This window comes from Zonotrichia albicollis, chromosome Z (assembly GCF_047830755.1).
Source record: "Zonotrichia albicollis isolate bZonAlb1 chromosome Z, bZonAlb1.hap1, whole genome shotgun sequence".
Taxonomy (NCBI): domain Eukaryota; kingdom Metazoa; phylum Chordata; class Aves; order Passeriformes; family Passerellidae; genus Zonotrichia; species Zonotrichia albicollis.
Genome location: NC_133860.1, coordinates 38,840,252 through 38,853,821, shown reverse-complemented (window position 1 = coordinate 38,853,821; position 13,570 = coordinate 38,840,252). Strand labels below are relative to the sequence as shown.

Here is a 13,570-nt window from a genome sequence, read left to right as displayed (position 1 = left end):
CTTGCATAGCAGAACTAAGTATAGTTTGTAGTTTATAGAGGCTGACTTTAGACTCTGCTTCTATTACAGATCACAAATTTCCTCCATTGATTACTCAGGTTCGTGGCTGTCGTTCAAATAAATTAGTTTTACAAACAGTTCTTTTACAATAAATATACCATTTTTATTCTAATGCAAGCATCTTTTGAGGCAGGAACACAAGACTAGTCCTACAGCCATTCTGTTTGGGGGAATCTGTTGGAATCACTAGTGCAAGTTCCCCAGTTCTTTATTGTACAGTTGTTCAGTTGAGTATCTGTAGACCAGCAGTCTGATTCCTGACTAAAACTAGAAGTAAGGCTTTACATGTCTTTTCTAACAGAAGAATATCTGTAAACTGTCTGAGATCACAGTCAGGGTCAGGAAGAAAGACAGCACACATTGAAAAAATAGAACAGCTCTCAGCACATCAAAACACAGAGATTTGTCTCAGAAGGCTGTTGGCAATTTGTAAAATGTCAGGTTATTTCAGGTGCCTCACTGAAATGTGCAGCTAGGTTGACAAGTGAATGCAGGCAAGACATGGGGAAAAATCCTTGAGTTAACAGTCTGTGCCAAAAAAAAATAAAAGGTTATTTAGTATCTCAATTAATGCAACACAAAATCAGTGTGCCTTATGCCGAGGAGCAGAGGAAAGGAAACTAGGAAAATACATAGCAACACAAGTTACTTCAATCAGTAAAGGCATTCCTAAATATTTTTTTTTTATTTTCTTTCCTTTCTCTTTTTCGTTTTTGCTATATAAAAAGATGTTGGTTTTTAACACCCTGCTCTAAACACTGCTGCTGAGTATATTGATTATGTTAGGTTAGATTTATCACAGACCCCATGGCAAATGTGACAACCTAGGAGGAGCACGACATATTTTGGTTAATGTCTAGATTATGATGACAAAAGCAGTCAAATGATCCGGAGAACACTGTTTGAATGCGGCAGGTGGAGAACTGCAGCTATAAGAAGTTGTATCGCAGACTTCTAACAGTTAAGACACAACATTTCTGTCTTGAGCAGGAAGTAGAAAGTTAAGTCTTGCTTCCAAACAAACAGCACAGAAAGATTGTCATTGTTTAATCCCGTCTCGCAACCAGCACTACACAGCCATTTCCTCACTTCTCCACTAGCAGGATCTGTGACAGAATCAGAAGGGTGACAGTTAGAAAACATGGCTTGAAATACAGACAGTTTAATAGAAAATGCAAAGCTGTGCATGCAAGCATAGCAAAATAAGGAATTTATTCCCTGCTTCCCATGGACAGGTGTTCAGCCAGGACAGCTGGACTCCATCACAAGTCATGGTTACTCAGGAAGACAAACAGTATAATTCCAAATGCCCCCTCTTCTTCCTTGTTCCTCCCAGTTTATATACTGGGCATGATGTCACATGGTCTGGAATATCCCTTTGGTCATTTTGGGTCACTGTCCAGCTGTGTCTCATCCCAAGCTCCCAAGCAGCCCTAGTTCACTCACCAGAATAAAAATTTCTTATGGGAAATTTCTTTGTGGATGAGCTTTGCTTTACATCTTCATTCAAAGTATGCCACTAGATTTGTCTCTAAATAAATGCAATGCTAATCACAAACAGATCCTTATACGAAGATCCCATGTCATAGCCAAGAAAATAAAGTCGTCTCACAGCCCAAACTTTCCCTTGCTTGTCCATCTGCACTTCACTGGGCCCCTGTGTTTTGTCGCTTTCTTATCTGTTAAGCCTTTCTCTGAGTAGCCAGAACCTTAAACCATAACAACTCCAGTTGTGGCCTGCTCTCATCTGAGCAAGCCCTCAGGTAAGAATTTTGAAGCTGAGCAAGCTTTCAACTTATCCCTTTCCTCTCAAACACGGGAGCTTCAACAGTGTGTCTGTGCATGCATAAACTCACTGTTTCAGTACCTGCTCATGCCAAGAGCTCACTTATGTCAAGTGTAATCTTCAAGAAGGAATCACATTAAAGAGGACATTGACATGCTGGAGTGTGTCCAGTGAAGGGCAACAAGGCTGGTGAAAGGACTAGAAAATGTCTCATAAGAGGAACAGCTGAGGGAGCTGGGTTTGTTTAGTCTTAAGAAGAGTAGGCTCAGGGGGCACCTTATTCCTGAAAGGAAGGTGCCAGGTGGGAGCTGGTCTCTCCTGTTGTGCCTGCAGGACTAGAGGAAATGGCCTTAAATTGAACCAGGGAACATTCGGATTACATATTAATTATTTTTTCTCTATTACTAGGGTGGTTAAGCATTGGAATAGATTGCCTAAGGATGTAATTGAGTCACTATGAGATGTCCTTGAGGTGTTTGGATATGGTGCTGGGTGATAGTTTAGTAGTTTAGGGATTAGTTGGTAGTGCTGGATGGATGGTTGATGGACTGCAGGTATCTTAAAAGTCTCTTCCAACATGGATGTTTCCATGATTCTATGATTTCACTTCTAACATTCTTCAGGGAGCAAGCATTTCAATATGTTTGTGACTCCAGATTAATCCTAGCATGCCTATAATTCACGTTGCCCAAATCCTAGTATTTAGCCAAATATAATAGTTTGGGCACACTTCTTAACAGTAGCTCAGTAATAGTCCGCCAATAATTGTAGAAAGCAAACCAGCTGCACTGTGGTATCCCTCTGGGGCCCGGCTGGACCCGGTGCCAGCGGCGCGCTCCGACTCTCGCCGCCGCCTCCCACCCGTCCCTCACGGCGCCGCCCCGCGCATGCGTTCCGCCGCGCCGCTAGGGGGCGTGCGCGCCCGGAGGAGCCGCGAAGTGGCGCAGGAACTGACGGAGCGAGCGCTTCCTGCCGCATCCCGGCCCTTCCTGCCGCGTGCCGGCCCTTCCTGCGGCGTCTCTGCATCCGAGGGACGGGACAGTGCTCAGCTGCGAGAACTGCTCTCCGCTGCTCGCCCCGCGCAGTGATACCCGCAGGCCCGCCCCGCCTGCCTCCGCTCAGGCCCTACGTGAGTGTCCTGTGGGGGTCCCGCGGGGACGCGGCAGGGAAGCGGCGTCGGGGTGCCGGGCTCTGGCCCCAGGGGTGGCGGCGGGCCCGGATACCTCTCCCGGCATGGGGCTGGGGGCTGGCGGGTTTCCGTGCGCACGGACTTACCTGCGCGGTTCACTCATGCGGCTCTGTGGGAAATACCTGCTTGTTTGGAAACGCTGCCCAAAGGGACAAAGGTACCTGGACTGCAAGTTATGAAGCTTGTTTAGGAGAGCCTGGCAGTTCTTGGCGAGGTAACCCGTGCTGGCGGTCCCGGTAAAGGTCGGTGTCGCTGTTGTGAGAAAGCGGTGTTGCTGCATTGTTTTGAGTTGGGGAAGGTAACCCCTCTATTGCTTGTCTTCTTGGTGTTTACAGCTTCAAAGGCTAAACTGAACATGTGTTTCTTCTGCGCCTAACTCTTGAATTCTCGTTCATCGTTCTGATACTAGCTAATTGTATCCCCAAACTGCTTATTTCTGTGGTGTGCTGTGGAGAGTGCCTGGTCTGCTCAGAGGGGAATGGGGCATGTTAACAATTGTTCTGTCTGCTAGAAATGGAAAGGTTTGGACAGCAGATACTCATCCAGACTAAATGTCAAGTGACTTACTTGTTATGCAACATGATGTCATTTCTTCAGCAGAACTGAAAGTGAACATCCAAATAGTAACTTCCATAATGCATACTGCTTCCCTTCACCCACCCCATCAAATGGGAAAAAAAAGAGGAACAACACTAATAGCTTTCTCTTAGAGCTAGTGGCAGCAAGAGCTAGTGCAGGTTTTTACTATTCACTAGTGTGGATTGTTATCACAGGAAATAAGGAGCGAAGCCAAACCCAACCATATAAACTCCTCATTATTAATTTTCTTATGCTTTGTCCTAATGCTGTCCACAGTGGCAGTCAGAATTATCTGGGAAGTTGTACCAGAATCAGTTTTGAGTTGAAAAGATAGTAAGCCTATCTTTTTCTATGACAGCCTCTTCAGTAAAATAGTACTACATATGTGTGATAAAGCATGATTAGATTAGTTGCAATTGATGTTATCATTTGTCTGCTTTTTTACGTTGTGTTGTGAAAAAGTACTAAACTTCATGACATAACTTGTAGTTCATGATTAGCTGAATCTTCATGCTCTTATGATGTACTCAAGGATTTCTTTCCATATATTGTGAACCTGTTTCAAATATGAAACAAATTCCACAGTTGCATGGTACTTTTCCCTGAGATGAAAACTGTTACATCTTGTGACGTGTAATTTTTTTTTTTTAAATTAAACTAAAAATTGAGGGGGTCATATAAAAATTCACTTTTAAACATAAATAAAGTAAGCAATAACTTGAGAGTGTGCAGCATTTTTGTTTAGTGTCTTGTAATGACAGTAAATCCTGTGATCACCATTCTCTTCAGCAATTCCTGGAAGTATATTCTAGCTTACTTGAATTTTTAAACCAAGAGCTTAAAAGGTAACTGATATTTCTTTTTGCTTAATTTCAATTTCTTTTCTTCTCCTTTTTTTTTTTTTTTTTTTTTTTTTTAGATAAAAGGATACATGTTCACTTCAAGTAGAAAGGAGCATGTTCCCAAATTCTTCCAACTTGGGTCGTCCACCCTTTCCTCCAAAATATCAACAACAGAGTACTTTCTTCACTGAACTTCCTCTAAATATGCCTCCTACTCTTCTGTCTCACCAGCAAATTGTTGTTCGTCCGTTTCATCTTCACAGTGCAGTGTAAGTGCAGTAAGGTTTGGTAGAAGGGGTTGGGTCTGAAAGAAATATTTCTCTTTGTGGAGGATAGTTTTCACCGTTTGTAACATTGAACTGCCCGGAACTTCACAAAATGTGAAGATGTCATGCATATAAAAAAGAGCTGTATAATTTCTCTTATGGACCTGCAATTCTATATGCTTGCCTGCGATGCATAATGCATGAGATGTAAAGGTACTGATTAGAGTTGTTAATCCACAGCTCAGTTTTGAAGATCTTCAATTGTATTTGTTTATTAAGGAGAGCAGGGAGGAGATGAGAAGAGGAGGAAATGTTTATTCTTGGGTTTGTATTTGAAGACACTTTTGAATTTATTTATTTTATTTTATTTTATTATTTTATTTTTATTTTATTTTATTATTTATTTGAATTAGGCTTTTGAATTTAAAAGTTCCTTATGTGAATTTGTTTGCTTACCCCTTCTTACACATTTGCTTGAACTTTTCCTGTTTTTAATGAAGTACATATTATAAACTCAAATATATCTTAATGTTGAATAGAAAAGAAAGATGTATTCCTTCTAAAAAATACCCAAGTGACAGGACTTGTAGAATTTAGTATTCAGCTAACAACTACCAATCCATAAAAAGTATCTTGGTTATCTTATGAATGACTGTTTTGGACTGCAGTCTTTCTGGAGCTCTTTTGAGTGGGAATTATGAAACTACTCCAGCTGTTACACTGCAACCAGTGACTTATGGAAGTGTTAGTCCAGTGTCTACACCAGATGCCCTGACGTCATTTCAAGGAAGAAAGTAAGTTCTTTTACGTATGTGACCAATATTGGTTGTAATGTACCCATTGTGAAGCTCGTCTGGTATCAATTTCTTAAGCAGTTTGAGTTATGTTAGAAATTGCAATACTGAATACTTTTTTCTTTTTGATGGAAACAGGCCATGTATTGGTGCTTTAAAGCATTGTACCTGTTTGAGAATCTTAGTACTCAGAAGTGGCTTCCTGTACCTAGTTTTCTCTTCCACCATCTGTAGCCTTGCAGAAGTGATTTAAGTGATTTATTGTAATACTGCAGTGAATTGTGGTCTGTGTGGGTTTGACTTTAAGCTGCTTTGTGTCTATGAATGTTCTTTTATTGTTAATTTGTCAAGTTAAAAATGAGAGTGCACCCTCAATGTTTTATGGGAATTGTCATGTTTTCTCGATAACACATTACATGTTTTTCCTAATTTTTTTTAACTATGTGATATATTATTTTTCAAACACAAGGTGTTAAATTCAAGCATGTATAAGTTCTTTTTTTTAAAGAGGATTTTATGGAAAACTAGTTTTTGTAGGTTGTTTTTTTTTATTAACTTGAATTTACATTACTACCTTTTTTTTTTTAGTTACCACAGAAAGGGAGATTTTACATAAATGAAGGGTTTAATTATCTTTTAATGCTTCAGAAAAAGCCAGTTCTCTTTATTAGTTCAGGTATACTAGTCGATACATGTTTCTAGTAATTGTTGGAATCAGCTGATTGGAAGGAAGTTCTCTGTAGTGTATCTTCAGTACTATCTCCTGAATGCTATTTCGCTATCAAATCTAACATGAAAAAATAAGCACAGTAAAATATAAGCTATTAAGTTATAGTTGACTATGTAATTATCCCTGGACTAAGGAAGCTCATGGTTTTATGCTGCATACATTTTTTCCTCTTGAGCAGTCTGTTCTATGACAAGCTATGCTATGTCGGGAGATTTGTAGTCAGCTTAAACAAACTTGTCATTTGGGTTTCAGTTGGTTCAGTGCAGAAGCTTGCCTTAAAGAATTGCATCAATCCAGTTCTCGGGTTGCTTTATTTCTCCTTTTTTATCTTCTCTTTTCCCATTCCAGGGTTGTTTCACATAGTACCTAGGATGGGCACACCTGCTCTGTAGCATAGTTAAGTAGTGATGTAGTTATGTCATTAAGTGTTAGTGAAGTAGTTATGTCATTAAGTGTTAGTATTTGAACTTTGTAGAAACTGTCTTTTAATCATAAGTTGGAGCTTGTGAACTAGAGGAATTATGCAGTGTCTCTCTCTAGGAGACGAAGTCAAGAGAGTGTTCCAGATGATGCCAAACGGCGGCGGATTCATTCACACGATTCTGATACAGCTGTAGTTAACCAAGCAGTGCCTTTGCCAAAAGAACATAGACTCTCCTTCCCAGCATCAGTTTCAGTTCAGTCTCCAATGGTGCATGCGAGTGGCTCATCAGGTTTAATTGGATGTGTCCCTCCTTTGCAAGATACTTTGTTTCCAGATCCTACAGAAACCCGGCTCCCTGCTGCCAAGGACGAGGTAATGGCTTTCTCTGCTTGTGCTTTTCTTCTGTCTTTTGAGTATGAGGTGATTTTGAGAATCTAGAGGTACTGTAGGAGACCACAAACATTTCTAGCAGTGTTTTTGACAGTATCATGGGATATCTATTGGTAAGCTGCCATTAGAAGGAGTATCAATAAGTGTGGCTGCCACTGTTGTTCTGTATCACCTCCTTGTCTGTGCTTGGGCTTGAAGCATTTATGTGGTGGCAGGGGAAGTCAGGGTACTGTTTCTTTGTAAAACCCCACTGTAGTAATATGAGAGAAGCCCATTCTGAATAGATGCAGTATTTGGCCCGTAAAGATGTTTGCTCCCTCTTTTCAAGAAAGTATAACAGTTACTGTCATAGCTGTTCTGGAATATAGAAGAGAATGGAATGGAGTTTAGAACTGCTTCTTGTTCTGCACACACATGACAGAAGGGTTTTGGGTTTTTTAGTTAAATATGCGTGTTGATTATAGAATGTAACAATGTGGGAAAGGAAAACAGTCAGTACCTCCTTCCAACAAAGATCTGACTTCTTAATAAGTTTATATGGGATAAAAAAGAAAGCTAATTTAAATCAGGTTTTTTAATGATATTTTTCTCCCTATTACTGGTAAGCAAACTGTTGACATTGAAGTCAGCAGCAAATGTCTTAGGTCATTCATTACTTATTCCCTGAAATACTGCATATACTGATGATGCAAAAATTATTTTCTCTGGTTTGCTATTTTATAACAAATGGAACAAATTTCAATTTAAAAAATTAGCAGAAATGTTTTAAACGAACTATTAATTGTGAATTCAAATGCAGTAAAACTCTAGACAGTGGAGTTGGTCATGTGAAATGGTGCTGAGTTTTGCATTAAAAAAACCCAACCTTCTGTGTTTCATGTAATTGCGTCTGTGACAAGAAAGAATGTTCACTTAGCTGTGTCTTTACTTTTTGTATGTGTGTGTTCAGTTAAGTAAACAGATTTTGGAGTTGTTTCAAGCATGTCGACAACAGGCCATTGATTTGGACAGAAAAGAGCTTTGCAGAGCAGAACTCCAGAGAGAAATTCAGCTAATTTTTCCACGTATGTTTTGAATCTAATTACTTTATATCAGTTTGCATGTTCTTCAAGTTTGTGATTCTTCCTTCCTCTCAAACTGTAATATGTCACATCATGTTTATTTTTTGTTACTCTTCTATTACAGAGAGCAGACTTTTTTTGGTTGGGTCCTCACTAAATGGATTTGGCACTCGTACTAGTGATGGTGATTTGTGCCTGGTGATTAAAGAAGAGCCAGTAAGTAATTTAAAACATATGTAGTTAAAACAATGTCTGGTTTTATGTATGTGCTGTTAAAAGGCTGGATCCCGAAATGACAAAATGGTAAAATCTTTTTGATTTAATAACATAGTTTTGCACTCATAATAGCCACAAACTTTGAACCCATTAATGTGCAGATAAGAATTAAACCCTATCAACCTAACAAAACCTGTTTTTAAAGCTTTACCTTCAATTCATAAGTGCAGAAATACAGCAAAAGGGAAGCAGAATGCCTAGAATGGTGAAGAAAACTGTTTAGAGAGCTCTTTTAGGTGCAGAAACAATTTCTAATAAGTAAAGTTTCTTTTTACTTAGATTCATAGCTCCCAATTTTAGTGATCAGGCATAAAAATGTATTTAGTTTCTTAAACAATTTTAGTGAGAAAAAATGTTATGAGTAGAAATTAGATAAACGGAAAGGATATCTGAAAGAAATTTAAATAGACCATAATCTTGAAAGAATTTAAGCATAATTTAAAGGGAAAAAGAGGGTATTTTTGTGCAAATGGGCTAGGTTCTCATCTAGGTCTATGATTTTTGAATGTCTGTTAATCACTTTGCATATTATGGATTGTTCTGTCTGGCATTTACTGTTATAAATGTGTCTGTAGGCTGTAGAATGTGTTAGTGTACTTGTTTATGTATTATTCTGAGAATAAATTTCATTTTAAAACCAAAGCATGCTTACTTTGAATATTTAAATAAGAGATACCAAAATTTTTCATTAATTTTAATACCACATTTCAGGTGAATCAGAAGACTGAAGCAAGACGTATACTCAGCTTAGTCCAAAAACTCTTCAGTACTAAACTTTGTAAGTTATCATCTAAAGTGAGGTAGTAAGATTATTGGCAGTTCTGGAAGAAGTGTTGGTGCTCAGTTGTAACTAATGTATCTTGTCTAGGTTCTAATCTGGGTTCTTTCTGGGAAACCTCTGTTAGTGAACTCTTGCTAATATCTTAGATTGCAGTGTCTTCCTGGGAAAAATACTCCTAAGAATTTGTTAAATAAGATGTCACTCACAGTAGACTGTGTAGAATTGATTTTTTCTTTGGAGATGTGCCTAATGAAGAAAGTAATAAATGTTGACAGTACCAGCACATACAGATAAAACATACCAATTCATATTTTCTTTAGCTCATTGTTTAGACTCTCTTCAGAATAAGAATTCACATGGGTAGATCTTGACTTAAATGTGAAAGCCTTTTACTCCAAAGAGGCTTTTCTATCTTCCTTTGAATTATAAAATACTCTAACATTTACTGGTATCAATGACTTTATCATCTTGCTTCCCAGAATTGTGGTATATTCTTTGATGCTATAGTGATGTTTTGAACAGTCTTGCAGTGCTAAAAGGAACAAACCATAAGTTTAAATGCAGACTTCAAAATTTCTTCATTGGGAAGCATGCATGCATGCACAGATTTTAACAGCTCCCACGGAAAAATGACTTGATACATCTATTACTGAATAGATATCTGATATTAAATGCTTATTACTACTGATTATTGACATTTGCGTAAGTCTGAAAATTAATCTGGGTTTGTCTGTGGTGCAGCTCTCTCTGTCTATGGTGCAGTGCTTTCTGATAGTACTGTGATAACATAGGTGTGGTTTCAGGGTTCAAGAAGCTTCTAAATGAGCAGTCTTTTCCAAGAGCTCTTGTTCTGAGACAAAGGCTTAGACAAAATCAGGTTTGTTTACCTGTATTGGAAGGTATGATAGCCCTGTGCAAGTGATCCTCAAGTGATTTGTGCCTTTGCCCATTTTTGATTTTGTAATTCTCTGATACCTTGCAAGTGCATTTGGTCAGCTTAATTTAATCAAAATATTCTATGGAAGGTAAGACAGTACAAAGCACTGCTGAGATTACCACTCCTGTCAGGCGCCCTTAGTTGTGGTATGTAGTTCTCTTACATCATCTCTTCAGAATCTTAACATCACTGTGGCATTAATTCCTATTTGTAGCAGTCTGTCCTGTGTCTGTGTGTGGATGTTATGTGAATAGAACTAACAGACGAAGGTTGGTTAAAAATGTTCAAAACCAAAAGGCTTTGGCACATGGGTCTTTACACCTAGATTTAGCTAATTTAGAAGCTATAGCTGAGTTATGCCAAGGTTAAGTTGTTCTGGAACAGGAGGTGTCCTGGTTTCAGGTGAGATAGTTAATTTCTTCTCAGTATCTGATGCAGTGCTGTGGTTTGGATTTAATATGAGAATAATGTTGGTAACACACTGAAGTTTTACTTGTTCTCAGTAGCGCTTACTATAAATCAAGGAGAGCCTGTCTACCTAAAATGTGTGAAGCTGCTTCTGGTAATTATTTTCAAATTTTTGCTGCCCTGTTAGCATGTATGATACTACCCTATAATTTTAAGCTAATACCTCTCTGGCAATATTGGTTAAGTATTTCTTTCTTTCTTTTGTAGAAGAGAGACTGCAGCATGTTCTTAAACAAGTGTGTGAGCACTCATAAAACTTACTGTTGCTTCACAGGAGAGAATGGAAATAAACATAGTGTGGGCCAAACATTAAAGCTAGAAAAGTGTATGCCAAGATGTAAGAGAAACAACAATAGGGAGAAAATATAAAATGCTATTTAGAATAAGTTCTTGCTCTGGTTTTTTTTGGAAGAGTTGAAGGACAAAAATAAATAAGGAGGCTGGCATAGGTAAAGTTTAAGATTTTTTTTAACCTTTTTCCAGATCACTTTGGTTCAGCAACTTGGGAGAAGTTTTTTCTATCTGTGCCTCTTACAATATCTCCTTTTTTGTTCTTGCTGTCTGCAGTGTTCCTGTGCATTCCAATATAAGGACAGTAAAAGTGTGATTCTGTGCTTATTTCACCTTAATTCTGTGATGGATAAATGAAGAAACATTCCAAGTGCAAATTATATCAGTCCCTTTCACAATTTGTTTTGTTTTCAGAACTTGAAGTGCCATGTCTTTTATCCTTCGTATGGAGTTGAATGTGATTATTAGATTAGGAGGTTTGGGAAGTGGATTCAAAATTTGTATAAACTCTAGCTTTTTTCAGGTTTGTAAAAGGTAACAAATCTGAGCAAGGAGTTTTAGTCCATCAGATTCTAAGTCTTATAGCAGAGGCTTTTCTGTGTTGTCATTCTGCATCTTGAATACCACCTGAAATAAAATGTCTTCTGGTTTTGAATAGTCTAATAACAGAGAAAAGTGGGAAAAAGCTTCTGATATTTTATTCATTGTTTTTGTGTATATCTAAACCACTGAGAGTTAATGATTCCCCATTTCAGATTCATCCATATGGGATTCATTTGAAGAACACCATAATAGTATTAGGTTTACAAGTATTTACTATCTGCATAAATAGCCAAGAGCTCATTTTCCCTTAGATTTACAAAGAGGTACAGTAGCATTGAGACTAGGGTATCAGAGTGGAATCTGCCTAATGGTGGTCTAGTGGGAATGTGTAACAGATGGGGCAAGCACATGAGTTTGAACTCAGTTGAATGCCTTTGAAGAACTGTGCAGATCATGGAGTGAATTCCAAAAAATCAGCAGTTACTTCATCCTGTGGTGGGTTGTACCTTCCTAGATTCTTCATTAATGTGGATTCAGACTTGTGTGTTTCTCCTTCTGTGGTATAACCAAATCAATAAGAGCAGGCTTTGTGCCCAGGATGTCAAAGATCTTTTTGGCATATGCCAAGTTTGGGATTAATATTCTGTTCAGTTGCTTGATCTTTCATTATGTAAAAGAAGAGAGGGAATTAAGCTCTTCAGTCTGAAATTCTGCATGAATAAGTTATATATGAAGCAATGCTTAGTCTTCTTTGAAGCCACTTAAATTCTTTTTTGCTGAGCTGAAGTGGTGTTCATGACCTTTCCATAGACATGCCTAAAACTGTGGAGCAGCTCTACAGATTTCTTTTCATGTATTTTAGTGTAGCATCTCTGGTCATAGCTTTCGTGATCACATAGTCAGTTTACTAAGGTTCTTACTCCACCCTCAAGAATTTCACACCCTGTATTTGTGACTGTTTCTTCCCCTGTATATATGTGTAAGGTACAATATAGATTCTGCTAACAGCATCATTGGTCTGAGCCAAGAAAGAGGATACTGGCAGGAAGTTACTGCTTCTAGCTTCTTCTTACCTCTTCTGTCTTCTTCCTCGGTTTCTACCACCCTGTGAAACAGATTGGGATTATGTTTTGGGATGTATCTTTTTTTCTTAGCCAGCTAATTTGACACAAGCATCCATCAGGTGTAGGGAGGCATTTGCAGACAAGGATGTGTTTGGAAGTGTGTTGTCCCTAGAATGAGTTCAGTTAACCTCTGAAGAGCTTCAGGAAGTGTCAAAGTCAGGAAAGTTGAATTGGTGTGTCTACCATTGCCTACCATGTGTTAGTGCATTGGGAATCTTTGTCATAAATTTGTTAGTGAATAGAGAGAAGACAGAGAGCTCTGCATGCTTTAGACTCTTGCTTTAAAAATATTCTGCGATGCTGGACGACAGATGCCTGGATGTGTCGGAAGGTGCAGCTAGAAAGAAAGGATGCTTGTGTTGATTTAGCAGGCAGTGAGGATGAATTGAATTTGTTCATTTAAGATTCTCTCTTTAACATCAGTAAATTAGTAAGATTGTCTTTTATTCTGTGTGCCAGTCTGTGTGTTGCTTAGGTTTGTGTGATGCATTAAAATCCAGATAAAAGATTGCCTCAGGTCGAATCTGTCTGAACATGCATATCCACAAAACAGTTTCAGAAAGTCTCAAAAAAAGATTTGTTTTAATTGAGTATTGCACAGATTTTGTTCCACCAAATCTGAATTTATCATCCAAAAGTAACGGAGATTATGCTGGCTGTTTAGCTGATAGAAGTACCTTGTTGTTTTTTCTGGAGGGAAAGAAAAAATCATTTTATTCAAGGTTATTTTTAGCCTGTATTACTTGTACTGTGCATGCTTATTTATGCTAATCTGAGGTTAATTTATAAAAACAATGGGAAGATATATGATGTTGGATATGGACAAATTCAACTGGTCCTAGATTTGGCAACAGAAGTAATTACTAAAATCACAGCTTTTGACCAAATTCATACCATACAACCTACAGGCTCTACCTTTCTTTCTTCTTTGCTGCTTTCTTGGTCACAATATTCGTTCAGGATTATAGGAAGCTACTGAATATAGGCTGAGGTACCACGAAATCTAGGGAATTCATGACAGTATGGCTG

The 13,570-nt window shown here is 38.3% G+C and overlaps 1 protein-coding gene across 1 annotated transcript in view; it reads left to right on the top strand.

Annotated features, from left to right (window-relative positions):
- The first annotated feature begins 2,803 nt into the window (after nt 1–2,803).
- Nucleotides 2,804–13,570, top strand: part of TENT2 (terminal nucleotidyltransferase 2) — a 42,992-nt gene continuing 32,225 nt past the window's right edge. Inside the window, exons 1-7 of the mRNA XM_005492132.3 lie at nt 2,804–2,975; nt 4,534–4,725; nt 5,391–5,516; nt 6,787–7,042; nt 8,010–8,124; nt 8,246–8,337; nt 9,109–9,175. Coding sequence (XP_005492189.2) covers nt 4,571–4,725; nt 5,391–5,516; nt 6,787–7,042; nt 8,010–8,124; nt 8,246–8,337; nt 9,109–9,175 — 811 coding nt within the window. The 5' untranslated portion in view covers nt 2,804–2,975; nt 4,534–4,570. The remainder of the gene's footprint in view (nt 2,976–4,533; nt 4,726–5,390; nt 5,517–6,786; nt 7,043–8,009; nt 8,125–8,245; nt 8,338–9,108; nt 9,176–13,570) is intronic.